This window comes from Labrus bergylta, chromosome 19 (assembly GCF_963930695.1).
Source record: "Labrus bergylta chromosome 19, fLabBer1.1, whole genome shotgun sequence".
Classification (NCBI taxonomy): Eukaryota; Metazoa; Chordata; class Actinopteri; order Labriformes; family Labridae; genus Labrus; species Labrus bergylta.
The window spans coordinates 24,607,868-24,624,685 of record NC_089213.1 but is presented as its reverse complement, the minus strand read 5'-3'; the positions used below and the strand labels follow the sequence as shown (position 1 = coordinate 24,624,685).

At 38.9% G+C, this 16,818-nt stretch overlaps 1 protein-coding gene and 1 long non-coding RNA gene across 2 annotated transcripts in view; one reads left to right on the top strand and one right to left on the bottom strand.

The window, feature by feature from the left end:
- Positions 1-4,745, bottom strand: part of rbms3 (RNA binding motif, single stranded interacting protein) — a 306,064-nt gene extending 301,319 nt beyond the window's left edge. Inside the window, exons 1-2 of the mRNA XM_020640216.3 lie at positions 4,440-4,745; positions 1,890-2,078 (exon numbers count right to left, since the gene is read on the bottom strand). Of these exons, the coding sequence (XP_020495872.1) occupies positions 1,890-2,063 (174 nt within the window). The 5' untranslated portion in view covers positions 2,064-2,078; positions 4,440-4,745. The remainder of the gene's footprint in view (positions 1-1,889; positions 2,079-4,439) is intronic.
- LOC109988662 (uncharacterized) lies at positions 4,184-11,240 on the top strand. The gene is made up of 3 exons (XR_002278167.3): positions 4,184-4,293; positions 5,124-5,182; positions 7,296-11,240. It is a non-coding gene; the product is annotated as an uncharacterized lncRNA (long non-coding RNA).
- The last annotated feature ends 5,578 nt before the right edge of the window (positions 11,241-16,818 follow it).

Genomic DNA, 16,818 nt, shown 5'->3' with positions numbered 1-16,818 from the left:
TTACAGTTATATTGTAGATATTAGTTCTGTTGTTCCATTATTCACCATGCACCTTAATAACTTATCATTTAGTATTTGCCTACTTGCACATAGTTCTGTATATATATATATATTTATTTCTCATTTACTGCACATAGTTCTGTATATATATATTTATTTCTCATTTACTGCACATAGTTCTGTTTACATCTGGTCACTACTGCACATAGTTCTGTATATATATATTTATTTCTCATTTACTGCACATAGTTCTGTTTACATCTGGTTACATCTGTTAGTCCGATCACTGTCCACTTATATCTACTCTTTTATATTTTGTATTTTTAAGTCATGTTTAAGCTTTAAGTTGTATTTAAATTGACACTTTCTATTTAGGTTAAAATGTTTTGTTTACTTGCACTGTTGTTAATTTACTGCTCTGTGTGCCTTTGAATTGCCCCCCGGGGACAAATCAAGTTTTTTGAAAAGAATTGAATTGAACTGAATTGAACTGAATTACATGCAGCTAATGCTACAGCTAACAGGAGGACGTATGAAGCCGCGTTTCCGCGGACTTTGAATTTTTGCACATAGATGTGCCTAAACATGCACAGGACACTTGGAAAACACACTAAATGGCATATAAAACCTAAACTGGGAGTATTTTACCATTAATTCTGCAAATGAAAGTGTCAGTGCTTCAGAGTCCCAACCGTAGCCAGAGAGCACAGGGGACATGTATTTGTCTGCTCCAAGGCTGAAGTTGTTGTTAACTTCGGGGCTAACCCCTGTCACCTTAACCCATCAGCAGCACACGAGATATCTGACAATACCAACATACAAAACCTTTCTTTTTGAGGGAATATGTATTAAGGTGGGCATTTTTTAATATAACCTGTGGAAAATAATTCTCCAGATTGAGTAAAAATTAGTTTAGAAAGTCGTTTAAATCAGTAAAATTTAAGATATTCTATTAAAATTACATCCCTTGCCAGTCTGCTTTGAAAAAAAATGCCATTACTTAAACAATGACATTATTTTACATTTTCAAGAGTGTTGATTTTAATACCAAAGAAAATCCCTGTTCCTCGCCAAGATGAAGCCCCTAAAGGGTTACGTGTTACTGTTTGCTCAAAAAGGGCTCAAAATTGATACAGCAAGCCATGACAAGCATCCCATTCACAGCTGCCAGCAGCATTCAGTCCCGTCGTCAAGCGAATGTTTTGGTATATCTGTGCTGTTTATTCTGCTGCTATCTCCTCTCCTCTCCGCAGCCTATAGAGCCTCTTAGGCTGAGTGACAGAAAGAGGTTCAGGCTCCTGCCAGAGAAGCATGATTGACTCTCCTGAGATGGATGAGAGCCAGTAAGGATCTGACTGTCACTCTTTGGATGTGAAGAGGGCTCCAAGATGGCACAAGGTTAATGTTCTTTAAGAATCAGCGCTCCCATGTGAAGACTGCATTTGCTAATTCATGTCATAATAAGCCCTTCTTCATCTAAATATCATAGATGTGCTTTGTAGTATGGGCTTACCGTGGCAGACTAGCAAAAACATGACTTACTTCCTTTAAAACCACTGAAGCCTAAACCAAATGTAGGCTACCTATAGTTTCACTTTATTGTGCAATGACTCTAAAGACTAGACCTTCAACTGCTAGCTTACCCACATATCTCTGCACTCATTACTTTTCAGAACACCACAAAACATGTAAACTTCAGTGCAGCTCTACTTTCAGCACTCCAAAAGACAACACAAAGAGTCTCTCTGTGTCAACGTATGGGAAATATCACCCAGCTGAGCTCAACAGACAGGATCTCATCACTCAGCACAAACATGTAGACACACCCTGACACACACACCCACACACAGCAGAAGCTGTGGTTGCAACTTTTAGATTCTCTAACTAACCTTTTTGTTGTCTCTCTGGCTTGCTAACTGCCCATCCCTGCTGAGGTTGTCAGCGGAAGGCCTGCTGCAGGTATCCATCTGTTGGTCGTCCAGTTCATTCTGCTGATTGGCCTCTGGCGGAGGAGACCCCAAAGGGCAAGGCTCCAGCTCCTGAAGACCACTCTGGACCTCCATCTCCCTCTGCTGTGCCTTGATAAGGAAGAGCAAGATGGAGAATAATTAATTTACCTGCACACAAAAGAGAAATGACTGTCTGAACATTATCAGAAACTCAAAGAAAAAATAGATACCTCACAGAATGTAATAGAAAGCATTGTTGTTCAGACAGACTTGTCCTGCATTTGGGTTTATATGATCAAAGATCACTCTTGCACCATTTTTCACTAGTGAGCAATCTAGTTCTCAAAACCATCCACGTGAATATAAATAAAAGCAGTGTTAATAATAATAATAATAACACAAATGTAAGTAACTTTAACACCATGAGTTAGATTAAAGATTACATCTAGCCAGAGATGAACAGATGATAAAAATAAAATGAAAATGTGTGTATATATAGCTTACTATTTACATACAACAAACACCATTTGCATTTTCTTTTGTTTAAAATGAAAATACAGAATAAATCCAGGGCTTCAGTCCCTTATAATAAAAACATTTTGTCAAGACCAAGGCAGGTAAAAAATAAACAGATCATAAATAATCAGAAACAGCTGCTGGATTGTTTCATTGTCTTCAAATATATCAAACCCAAAATCTCAATAATAAAATCAAGCAAAAAGATCAAAAGAAATCTGCTAACTCCTGACAATCAATTATTGAAACAAGAAACTGTGGGAAAGCAATATGCATTTATTTTAATAAAAGAGGCTCCCTTTCCTCAGGCCTATAAGGGAGTGTAAGCACATGATAGACTGGACTATAATGTATTTAAAAAGTACTGATATATTCACACAGACATTTTCAATGGCCATACTAGGAAAAGCAAAGGTGTGATAAATAAGTTGAGCCAGATTCAGGGTTCTGGTATGTTGCATGCTAGTTCACAGTCATGGGTGACTGGGACTCTTCACGGAACTGCTCCATCATTAACTAAATTTGATTCAACTGTGCTATTTCTTTCATGCATGACAAGTCAAAATGTCAGCTGTGAAATCTGCGTTTACCAATACATAGTCTTTATATCTTAACCCAGAATCTGTTAGAACTGACTGAACATGTTAGGTGTGATTAAAATCAACATCTTGTTTATTTTCTAACAATAAGACACACTAGTGAAGCCCTAATTCTCCAGCAGGGTTACTGTTGAGTAACCCAGGGGTGTGGCTGGGTGTTAAAGGGGTCTGGCTGGGTGTTGAGAAAAAGCTATTCAAGAGTTTAAAAGTAAAAACTGATTAAATGAGAAAGGGGAAACCAATGAACATGGACCTTTATGTTCATTGGTTAGTAGCGATTGTGACTTTTATTGCACATAGCAAGTGCATGAAAGAGAGACCACCTTGTCCAAATGACAGGTAAATAACTTTCCATCTGGAATCATCCATGGATGCTGTTTAGCACCAAGTGATTGCTTCATTTTGAATTCTGAGGCCATCAATAAGTTACGAGGTCAGTTAGCTGTTCTCTCAACAGAAATGAGCTGTCCCCTGTGGCAGTTCTAGACCACTTTTACTTAGAGGGCCAAACTGGGGCCAGTTGTTTTGTCAGAGGGGAACATTAAACCCAGGTGAAAAATAGACAAAGAAGATCGTTTTAAAAAATCTATATTATGCCAAATAATAGCTCACATCATTAAATACCACAACATAAAATACCATGATTTATATTTGTTTCAGTAACAGTATTTAATACTAGATTGTGAGTCCGGTTGTTGAGTCACTGTGTATGTGTTTTTAGGGGGGCTCTTCCTTTTGGAGGGGTGGCCACAAGGGGGACCAAGCTCAGTGTTACAGGGGCACTGGCCCCTGTTGGCCCCTGCCTAGAACCACCCATGGCTGTCCCATAAATATGTGTCCTGAAGGACCTTTTAGTAGACTTGGCCAGAACTTGATATCATAGGTAAACACACCTGTTAGCCCGAGTTAATTACCCCCCCAGTGACGTAGGCCTATGGTGTTGGTTCGCGGTCCAGCAGATACTAGCAATTAATTTATTAATTTAGCATAATGCTGAAGCTAATTTTTTAGACTAATACAGGCTGACTCCAACTTATTTTAAGAGTCATATATTAAAAACATATAAGAATATTTACTATGGCTAGTTACCGAGCTGGTAATTCTGTGACGAATATAGCTACACGTTCAGAAGTTGACTCCTTCCTGAGCTGCTGATGACCCACCGCCTGCTCTGAACGAAACCAAGCTGCACACACACCGGTCGTTGGAAGTTTTTAACCTTAACACAGGTAATAACAACTCGTTTCAACAAACGTCATCCCGGTCAGGATTCGAGCAATTTCGCTAGCGGGGCTTTTTAATCAAATTGTCCGTGTTATTACGGTACCTGAACAGCGTGGTGGCTCACCAATACAAAACAAGAGTGAGGAAATACCTCTATGACTTCTCGGGTTCCTCGCTATGTCAGAAGCATATCAAGAGGAAGATGCGGTAGTGCAACTTGCTTTACATCTCTGGTTGAGAGTCTGGGGCAGAACAACAGGCAGCCGGTTCATTTAGTTGTATGAGAAGTTATTCCGTCAAAAGCCGGTGGAGAGGATCAAAGACACTTCATTCACTGCCGATGAGAAGACATGAAGGGTGCCGCTGCTGCTGCTGTCACCAAACAAACCCTCCTCCCGGTTACAGCGAGTCCATGTCAAAAGTGGTGCCTTCAGGTGCACCTGGAAATATCGTGTTACCAGGTGGTAACTGTTTTTTGTTGTTGTTGTTTTTTTACCTTCACTTCCGCTCAGCCTGTCTCTGCACTGAGGAACATTTACAATTTGTCATTGTCTTGAAATTCACCATGAACAAAGTTTAATAAGTTGGACGAACCTTATGTGTCTCGCTGACACCTCTACTTTGAATAACAAAATCCATTAAATGTGTATTTGGCGGGAAAATGCCTGTATTCTACAGCTGTAACAAATGCAAAACAAAATGGACAGAATTGAAATGTATATTACACTATAACACAATGTTACAATTTTAAGTAAGTTCATTGTGAAAGTGAAACATTGCACATCTATCAAGTAGACTGCTAAATGACCTATCTTTATTTTGTTTTCCCCCACAGCTAGTAAAAGCAGCCAAAGCTCCACTACCCATGGGAGGAGCCAACCTGTCCTGTTTGAGGTGAGGTTAACCCAGGCCAGCTGTAGATGAACAGGCAGTGTTAGACTGAAGAGGTTAAAATGTAACCTATAGTCTAAATATTGTTTGAAATAAATCACTAAATAGACTTTGTGCAGTGGCAACATAAGTCCATGCTCATGGAAAATAATTTTCCATAATTTAACTTTTGAAGTTAATTATAATAGTGTTATGTGGGTGTCCTTTTACCAAGATAATCACAAAGGAAGGCCTATATCACATATTATGAACATATCAGTTTGTTTCAGCAGTTATATTAGTATTTAAAATAGCCTTATATTCCCCTTTGATTCATCTTATCCCTTGGGGGAATTCCAACCCCAGAGGTTTGAAAACAATTGAGAAAGAATTACTCTCCATAACTCCAGTAAACCTTAAAAATGGCCACAAGGTGGCAACATAAACTAAAGAAACACTGAGAGTAAACTGAAGCATGTTTCATATTCTCTGGTTTGGATATGTGAAGAAATTGTAATTCCCACAAAAACAAACCTTTTCAAGGTTTTTTTTTTATCTTGGGTCATGTCGCTGTTCTGTGGTACTATTTTTTCATAAAGTATGAGTATTGGAAATACATTTTTTATAGGTTTATATTAAACATGTTATGCTCTTTGGATTAATGTTATTGTTAAGAATATTGATTAATTGGATTATTGTGTACAGTGTTTACCCCAGTGAAGGATCATTCCAATCTGCTGGGCTGAGCCATAACATGAGGAGAAATCATATGGGTGCTGGTCTATCGTGCCATCTTTATTGCTTTCCTTTCTGCCTCAATTTAGAGACCATATTCGATAATCATCTCATCCAAGCAGAATGAAAGAATTCCCCCAATCGAACAACTGCTCTGACAGGCGGATCGTCGTCTGTTATGGCCGAGCTGCCCCTGCCAGAGTGGGCAGACAGGCAGTCATAGAGGCAGGTGGAGGAGCAGGAGACTGGGCCCTGTACTCTCAGGCCTCTCTGCATATACAGTCTATGATCCAGACAGGCATGTGTCCTCTGTGGGAGCCAGCAGGGACACACAGTCAGGCATGTCAGTGGCCCCAGCCGGCACCAGCAGATGTTTTTCTGGGTATTGTTGTTCCACTTCTCCGATAATTGTTTTCCTTCAGGGCCAGCCTGTGGGACAAGGTGCCAGGTTGTGTTGTGGGAAGGAGTAATGGAGGGATGGCAAGACAGGATATATGATCAATCGGCTACGTTGTTGGAAGCTGTTCCACGCAGACTGTCCATCTTTTTCCTTGTGCTCCATTTGGCTTCAAATACAACAATACAAATGGAGACACTTGGATTTTATGGTCATAGGGGAAAAAAAGGCTTGCGTAAAATGTGGTCGTGAACTGTCATTCAAAAGCTGTAAGGGTATTTAATGATCAGTCTGTGGTATACACAAGCATTAAATATTACACCCCATTTAATATTAAACTATTCATCCACCCACTCTGCTGAAACCTTAAGATGATTTACCTGCTGAGATCAAGAATTTATGATCGAGTAATATCATAAATATGTGCTTATCATTTTTATTATTTCTATATGATTATTAGTTTATACATCATATGGTTAATACACTTGCTCCTGTCTGACTGTTTTTGCATCTTAGTATTATGAAGTCAGTTTACCCTCACAGACACTTAGCGGTTTGTTAGAAAACAGCTTATACACTCCAACTGTGTAAGACTCTTGAGTGTCATCCTGTGATTCCATGTCGAAATTGCCCTCTTAATTAGCACAGTGAACCACAGAAACCCTTGTTGTAAGGTCAAATGTTCTGCAGTTCTTCTTAAAAGCAGAGACAGAGAAGAGCCACTAGGGGGCACTTTGAGACTTTTGATAGAAAGCACACAGAGCCTCTTATTGAAGAAGTAAACTGCTGCTAAAGTTTAAAGTTACTGCTTTGAACATTTTGTACACTTCAAATGTAATGTTATTTTTACAGGGATTTTCTTCCCTTTTCCCTCTTACAGTTCTTCATTGTAACCAATTGGTGCAGTTACTGCTTTTAGAGGTTTTTATTGTAGGGTTTCATGGCTAATTGTAGAGAGTTTCCGGCTACTACACCACTTAATTATTTAAACTGTGTCTTTTCAAGATGTTCTGAGACCTTTCCCTGGAAGATGCACAAGTTTAAGAGTGGGGGTCTCAAGATCAGCAGAAGCTGCTCTCATCCGTCATCTCTGCAGGGGACACTCCAGGGAAACTGAAGTCGTCACTAAAAGCAAGTGCCATGATGTTCAGCTTTTCACAGACTGACGCAAGATGTAAGTAATTTTGTTCCAACCGTGTTTTCATTTTTATATATATATATATATATATATATATATATATAATTGTAGGTGTTAAGAGCGTTGTTAAGCTGCAGCCATGGAATCTGCTGTTCACACGCAGAGCATTGGATGAAGACTGTATTTCATAATATGCCTTCACTGCCAATAGATGCAAGTGAAAATAGAATGTCACATCTGCCTCCTCACTATTTTTGCGCCGTGCAGCATCAATTTGTCTCCTCCTATAGTGAACATCATCCATGTCATACAGCGGGGTTTGGACCCTGTTGCTCTGTGTGTCTGTATTTCGGGTTGTTTGTTGTGTTTTGAGCTGCCTGAGGCCCTGTGGCTTCACTGGGTCACACGGCAGCCTTGTGAAGTTGTGGCGGTTACCAGCATGTCTGACTGTACAAGACGAGGCTCAACAGTCCAGCCTGATTACAGAGTAGCACCTTTGGCCCGATATTTCTCACACCCGGGATGAAGGAGTGACGGCATCTGTGGGATAAACCTGTTTTGGAAGAGATTGATTTAGCGGGTAGCATACCTGAGCAGACAGGAAATAGGATGTAGCAGGGAAAGTCAGAACAGCGTTTTGATTTAGAAATTATTCATTAAATGGCTCAAGATTCAACTTCCTTCCTTGACCTACAAATATTATTCACTTTATTTATTGAGGTCTACATTTTATTCATTGTGTTTGTTTGTGCACATGCATGCTCACTCCTCTCCACTGAATCATACCTGTCAAAATCATATCGTCCATGACTCAAACCCCACCCACTGTCGGCTTGATTGACAGCTCAGGCAAAGTTCAAACACCACGCTCCAGATCATCACCAAAATACAGCTGCTGCCGCATGAGAGAATAAACACCTCTGAGTCACAGAACAGGACCTCGAAAAATATTAGTCACACATTCATTTTTTTAGTCATTGTTTACTGGTCAATGGAAAACTCAGAAAGAAGAAGATAGCTCTTTCAGAGTCTGGATATCTGTGTCCACTGAGGAAAATAAATAAAACAGCCTAAAGGTAATAAAAATATTAGAAATTACATATGCAAAGAGGAAAAAGTCTTTTTAATTCTTCTTTTATTTTAATAGTAATTATGGGGATTACTTTAAATAAACCTATCTTTTCCCGTTCTCTTTTCACATTTGCATCGTTCATTTTCTGAACAAAAGCCCGATGTGTTCCAAGAGTAGTGCTGTTTCTAAAACTAGAAGAGGACAAAAGAACTGCGCCTGCTGATATACCATGTGTCAACTGCCCTGTTTCTTTGTGTGTGCATGTGTGTGTGCATGCATGCACTGCGTGTGTGTGTGTGTGTGTGCGTGTGTGTGTCTGTGGGTGCCGATGAGCAAGCACATGCATACATTTGTGTCAGCCACAGTGTGCATAGAGGTGGCAATTTTCTTCTTTCTTTTCTTCATTTCATGGGTGTGAACTGTAAAAAGAATTACAGTCCAATTAGGTTTAGAAAGGTTTCAAAATCCTTCCAAAAAATGTGCAACACATATTTTGTTTAATTCATGAATTTAGCTTTTGGTTTCAAAAATAAATGATAGAACATTTATTTAGAAAAAAAAACTTTGACATTTTCTTGAGTTGGATTTTTATTGGTTTGTTTTGGTTTAGAAGTTTTTCTTTATGCTGATAATTATGTTCCTCCAACAATGAATTTCTTATTTTTCAGAAGTTGATTTATACTGACTTAATTTGCATTCCTCAGTTTTTTTAGTATGTTAAGAGAACCTCTTATAGCAGCTGCACATCAGTGAATCCAGTTAACCGCACGTGCAGGCTACGCTACTTCATGCAAAACTGCGTGCCCAAGTGTTACTTTGAGCGTGTTGATGTTTCCAAGCTGGGTTGAATCATTAGGAAGTGATTCTCTCTAACAAGGGCTTAGGAGCTGTCAGGAGACATTCACAGGCAGGTTTCGCCATGGAGAGTGTGAGGAGTCTTATCAGGGTCTTAACTGTTTTGCTGCGCCTGTTTATAAAGAGCCTGCTTTATTTGGAGTGAATGCATTCTAGCAAGGTCTCTACTGTTTCTGTGCGTTGATTAAAAGTGTTTTCACGATTACCCGTAGTGAGTCTATTCTAGCCTAACAGGGTTACTAGCAGTTTTAATGAAGGGGAATCATCATTACATGTGAAAGGGGTATGTCGGGGTCTCGTGCCGTCTTTCTCCGTCTGATTGTTTTGAGTGTGAAGGAGAACTTTGCCTTCATTTGGTTGTAGGTGACACTTTGACACTTTTTTTTCTTATTTGTTTAGTGTACTGACATTTTTTTATTTAGTCACAAAAATAAGAAGAAACATGACAGGCTATTCCACTTAGCATGATGTCATTATCAACATTCATAATAACACTTTCCTCCTCTGCAAATGTCTCTTCTCTTAAATCTGAAGAAAATTTAGTAAACTGTGAAGTCGTATATCTTTATTTTTGTCCCTCTCTCTCTCCCTCGCTCTCTCTGTGTTTTTGGGTGTTCTGCATCTCCCCTTCCTCTTCTACAGTTACAGTTGCCCGCTCGCTACTGTGGCTTTCTTGCTCTGCTCCTTTTGTTGGCTGTGGTCAGCTTTTGCATTCGCTGGTGTGAGTGAATTTCTCACAGCTTCTCATGAATGTGTTTTTTGAAAGTCCTATTCAACATTTGGTGCAACTATAATCGGCACTAAGCCACTACGCGCATGCAGACGTGTCTGTGGATTCACACATTCGGGCCTTCAGAAGTGTTGTGCCATCTCTTTTTTAATATATTTTTTTTTTATCAGGCCAAGTAGCTGCTAAAGAAATGTTTTAAGTTGATTAAAGGAATTCAGATTGGAGGACTGTTTATAGGATTTAAGTGGCCTGATCAAAGAATTAAAACGCAGGAAAAATCAGCTTCCCTTAAGACTTATTCTTCCTTTAGATGTTGTAGATGGAAATAATACTTCAAATGTCAAATATAACTTTGATTTTCCCAAATTATTCTGAAATTGTAATAAGAAAACTGCTCATTAAATTCAACAGAAATTATTAAAGCTGCCAACATTCATAAAAACAAAACAAATTTAACACAGCTTTAAAAGAGATAAGAGATAAGACTCGCAGACTCCCTCAATTCTTTTAAATCCCTTCTTAAAACATACTTTTACAGACTTGCTTTTATGTGATGTCGTCTTCTTAATGTCTTCTCTTACTGGTTTTACTATTTTTATCTTCTTCTACTTCTTACTGTCTTTTATTTATGGTCTTATCTCGTATTTATGCTCATATCTTAATCTCCTCTTGTGTTTTAACTTGGTAATTTCTTATCTTACTTACTTTGTCTATTTATGTTTCGTATTTATAGTTAATTTTTATTTTTATTAATATTATAGTTTTGGGTTTTTTGATCCTTTAACCACTTGTTTTTATTTCCTTTACTGCGCTTACCTTCTCATTGCTTTTTATTTGCTTTTATCTCTTAGTTTCTTACATCTTTTTAAATCTTTGGTCCTCTTGGTCTCAGCTCATGTTGTTGGGTTCTTGTGTTCCTGGGTTCTTATGATGGTTCTTATGATGGTCGGGTTATATATGTCTGGTTGTGTATCGTGCACTTTGGGTTCTTTTCTGTTGAATTGTTTTTAATTATTTTTGGTATTTTGCATCTGTTATATTCTTACTGTTGTTAATGTTTTTCTGTGTTTAGTTTGCTTTGTTCTTGCTGTTTGTCAAAGCACTTTGTAAACCTGTGTTTTTAAAAGGTGCTATATAAATAAAGTTATTATTATTATTATTATTATTAAAATGTAAAATGTCATTCTTTACTCTTTCCTTTCTTAAAAGATGCAGTAAAAGCTTCTCCTTTTGTTTCTTGCACGTTTGGTAATAATTGTAGAAGTGTGTTTTGGCACCATCGAGGCTCCCCTTATCAACAACCCTCCAATCGTTCTCTCACTTCTCTTTTTTAATAAAGAACGGCCTGTTGTCTTAAATTTAAACATCACTTCAGGCCGGGAGCTTTAACTATATTTGTGTACGCACAAGAATGCCTACACGTCTCTGCCACTGCATGGGCACAGTATCTACTTCTGTTATCAAATCAAACAATTAGATCTGCAGCCCTGTAGCAGAAAATTGCATTTTGACACAACGGTGCGTCTTCCATTAATACACTGTAACATCTGACTCGGTGCTCTATCGTTCTCTGATGGGGCCAATAGATAATAAATAGATGACTTGTGAAGCTATAATGAAGTGACTGTCTTGTTGTCGACGGGGGAGCCCCCGGTGCTTTAGTGCAAAGTAGAGCTTCCAAACGGAGGCCCTCCGGTGCACAGATTATTACACTGGCCGTTAAAATGAGCTAATGTTCTGCTGCCAGTGCTCCTCTCCAAAGGGACACGAGCTGAATTCCCCACTCACAGCTGTAAAACAGAGGTGTAAATTAAAGCCAAACAAAGTTTAAAAAAAAAAAAACACACAGGACCAGGCTACAGTTTCTCTTTGATAAAAAATGTGGGATTTCCTCAGTTTCTGGTGGAAACTGATGTGGGCGTAAGGTTCCTCTTATTGTGTTATGTATGACAGATGATGCTTGTGCAGCTTTAGTTGTGAACTGTGTGTTTGTGTTGTTGACTTCTCAATAACAACATTTCCAGTTAAAAAATAGTCACAGTTATATTTTTAACAAGGTTGTTTTGATATTTCTTTTTGTGAATGCAGCTTTTTTTTCCTTTTTTTTCCCGTTTAGGATTTTGGTGAAATAGTTCCAGGACTTTTGAAGTCTGAAAATTAAATGTGAGTGTTTGTATAGTTGCAGTTGAGCTATAGCTGAATAAGCAAAATTAGACTTTTATTATTATTATATTTCCAGTCCTAAGGCGCCGCCACTTCCCCCAGGTACTTATTAGCAATGACAGGGGATGTCTGATTTGACAGCAGTGTGACAGGTGTAAATTTCACACACACAATTCAACTCCACACATTAATCCAATTAATTTTGAACATGTTCTCCTCTCTCGCTGACTGCCAGCAGAACTGAAAGACGAGAGATAACAGTTTGTGTTTGAAAAACAGAAATCCTTTTTCGTTCTTTAAATCAGATGTTTGCATTTTTCATTCGAGTCTCAAGATAAAAGTTTAATTCTGGTGTTTACGATATAAAACAGAAAAAAAGGCATGAAACTATAAATCACTCATTTTAATTAAAGGCAATACAACAAAAACGAAGATACAATGTGATTGTTCAAGGGTTAAAAAAAGCACTTCACAAACAAGACGGCATCGTTGGGGGTGGTGAGTTGGGGGTTTAAGGGGGATAACAGTGAAAAAATATTCCACTTTGAGAATGTGCAAGATCTCATGCAGTTGCCTCTCTCTCACTCTATCCCTCCTCTCTGTTGGCGCTAAATCACACGTTAGTACAGCCAGTGGATGTGTTGACAGTTTTACAAACAGAAATGTAAAACACCATACTCAAGGGGGTCTAAGAGATAAGGGGGGAACTGAACAGGGCAGGAAACAGAACAAACATGGCCCAGGGAAGCACAGAATGCCACGATCAAACACATTGGCTATGGTTATTTTAATTACATAGGGTATGTAACACTATCAGCGCTGGCCACGATTGGTGTCATATAGGGAGAGGAAGCTCTGCTGCATCTGGGATTTCCTATAGCTTAGAGCCTGCCAAGACGGATGTAAAGAGAAAGACGTGTAAGAATAGTATAGAAACAAGGTTAAAGTTCTCCATTAATGAACACAAAGACACTGTAGGTGAGCTGTGGTGCAGGTGTTAACTGTTTTGGCATGTTTCCATGAGCTGCAAAAATAAACTTTTGTGATTCTCTGCTGTCTTCAGCTCTCTTTGGATAGCTATAGCCGGCAGATGTGCGAGACATTCCCAATGGATTGTTTTAACCTGCTGAGCACACAGCAAGGAGGTATACTGACAGATAGACACAGCTAGGGGTGTCCCTTAACCAGTTCAACTCAGACTGATCAGGATTAGACTGACTCAGTCTGAATGACACCACAACCTGAAAAACTCATCATGATGTTTGACCCATAGGTCTACAATTAAACACTGATTTAGTGAATATGTTAAAGTGTTGTAGTGTTTTTCATGGATGTAACATTGAGCATATGTATGGTACTCAAAGAAATATATTATTTAATCTAATATTTGGACTCTTTGGTTGTGTATAAGCTTTATTCTTAATTTACAAAGTTTAAAAACTAGAGCATGTCTCCAAGTAAGTCCACAACTATCAATTTTGGCCAAACAGATTCTTTTTTTATTAAGTAAGCCAAAAACACAAATTGTGGTTGTTTTGAAGGCATATGATACGATTGCTGTATGATAATACTTTTCAATGGGGCGCTGGTGGTGCAGTGGTGCAGTGGTTAGTGCGTGCGCCCCATGTATGGAGGCTGTAGTCCTCAAAGTGGGTCCCGCATGTCATTCCCCACTCTCTTTCTCCCTGATTTCCAACTCTATCCACTGTCCTATCTCTACATTAAAGGCACTAAAAGCCCAAAAATAAATCTTTAAAAAAAACGATACCATAAAATATGATGTTCCTGTAGGGAAATAGGTTTGGACTCAAATAGTGCATATGTTTAGCAGACTCCACAGTAGTATTCATGAATTATTTTTTTTAAACAGTCAGCTTGTAAACAGAGAACACACCAATGTCAACCACAAACATCATACATTTCCATATATCAAATGTTTCACACAAAAATAAATCAAAACACAAGATTCCCAGTCAATTGATAATGATTTGCAGAAACCCTAAATCTGTTTGTCAAACGGCCTGCAGCACAGCAGTACATTAACCCAACCCGATGCAAAAAGTTGAAATAAGAGAGTGCATCTCATTTCAAGAAACTTATCAATGATATAAAAAGTATGTTTTTCTTGCTCCACTGGCAGTTTTTTTTTCCAAATACAGCTTATTCAGTATTTATTTTTTTGCTTGTAATATCTTGAATTAAGATGTTGCTGAGATATGACCACCTTGAGCATGACATCAGAGGAAAAATGCTGCCATGTGAGTGTGGTGAATACAAGCTATAGAATACAGGGTTTCATCTTTTGGTCTCCCTTTAATTTTTGTCTTCTGTGACATGATTTCTTATTTTTTTTAAAAGGAGCCACAGGTCGGATTCGAACCCGGGCTGCCTGCTTGGAGGACTATAGCCTCCATACATGGGACGCGCGCACTACCAATTTAACACGTGATTAAATTGACACACGACACATGATTTAACACGCTAATCAGACCCTGTTAATGATACACTTGTTATTGCATCAATACTTTAAAGGCTTTGTTATGCTTTTTTTGTGGAGATAGGAAAGTGGATAGAGTCAGAAATGAAGGAGAGAGAGAGGGGGGATGTATGAAAGCCCATTTCCGCAGAAATTCTGAGATAATAAAGTCATAATTATGACATTCAAGGATGCATCGCGGTCACATTGAAGACTACATTCAAGGAATGTACATACAAGCCCCTGGAGCAGAAGTCACGGAATAAACCACTTGAGCAAGGGACACAATAAACAAAGCCAAATTTTCAATTTTCATTTTTTTAACTGGCGGAAATGGCCTTCCATAGGAATGACATACTGGAAAGATGTTAACCCAGGCCGTGCGCTTGGAGGACTATAGCCTTCATACATGGGGTGTGTCCATTACTTTAATACTTGATTATTTTAACACACTGGGGTTCTCTAATCAAAGAGAGACAGCTGAAACTTTCAGCGTCATAGTTTTGTGTGTCTTGTTTATGTGAGGTGTGCGTCTATATGTTAGGGAGTATGCTTGCGGCCAAATGCTCTGCTTTTTATTCAATGGTTTGGAGAGGTTGGCAGGAAGACAACGCTCTGTCCCAACTGGTCCTGGTGCTAGTAGGACACAGGCCCTGCCTCTGAAAAGGCATCATTAGAAAGTGACAAACTGCCAGGGGCAAAACTGGCCCTGCACAATGATCAATCCGGCAGACAGGATTGAATTATAGGGGGGAGAGGGGGCTTTAAAGAAGGAGAATCAGAGGGAGTTGGTATAGTACAAGACCCCCTACTGCTTTAATTACTGATGTGTGCGTCTCCCAATTAACAGCGCACCTATGGTCTACTGGCCACTCTTGGGCCCGCACAAAGCTGGGGAGGAGAAAGAACGTTCTGCAGAGAGAGAGAGGGAAAGAAACGCGAAGGAGACACACAAACCGGGGTGCTCATTAGCGAATGGTAATCAGCGAACGAGAGGTTGGGCACTCACCTCACAAAACGCCACATGTCAATTTGTCCCCCTCCATTCATGAGCTCTCTCTCAATTTTAGCCCGCTCCCTCATGTTCTCTTGTTGAGAAGAATTGGATGGAGCGCCATGGGGGGAAACACTCGAAGGGAAACGTAAACACGGGCCCGTAGTGGGGACTCCTGCTTCGTCAGCAAGAGAGGGGGGGGATCACACTCCTCAGCTGTGGCCCTTTGGCTTCTTCTCATTGGTCATCACACACCTCAGCTTCAGACAAGTTCAGTTCTATTTGCAGTTATTTTATGAATATTGTATTACATGCATACTTACATCCACATCTGTGAAATGTGATTTTTGAGTGCTGCCCTGGTTTTTATTTTTTTGGAAAAGTCAACAAAGCATGGAAAGGAATAAAACTCTTTTCTGTTGCCCAGCAGGTGGAGAGTCCATGAGAACATGATGTGTTACTCCAGTACACTTTTACTTATTAAGTTTATCGTCTCAATCACTACTTGTAAGTCTTTTTAGGTACATCATGATGTCAATTTGGTAAATTATAGTGTTAAAATTACGGGGGGAGTAAAAATTTCACCAGTCAGTCAGGATAGAAGTGTAGAAATATGTTCTCACTCTCTCATCCAAATATGGTCACTTGTAGCTGCTAAAAAAACAAGATGCCTACAGCCAAAATGTTAAGCTTAAGGCTTCAAATTGTAGTTCAGAGTCCTTTGGTGACATCATAATTGCTATGTCCACTTCTCATATTCAGGATACTGGCCACAACCGTTTAAATTGTTCATAAACTAATATTTACTCTAACCTTAAGCAACTGTCTGGTATTGAGAAATAAGTGTTTTGCAGACAATTGGACCAAGAGGACACATGTTTACTGACAAATATAAGAGTGCTATTAATCTTTTCATCTAGCTTACAGAATGCATTGATTGTTTCTCAAACTATTCCTCTATATTGTTTTAACAAAATAAATGTATCTTACCTATGACCAGATGTAAGCCTTCTGTTTAAAAAACAACATGTTATCAAACCAAATCAGAGCAGATATTTCTATCTAAATGTGACATACGAGAAAAGTGAAAATGTATAGGT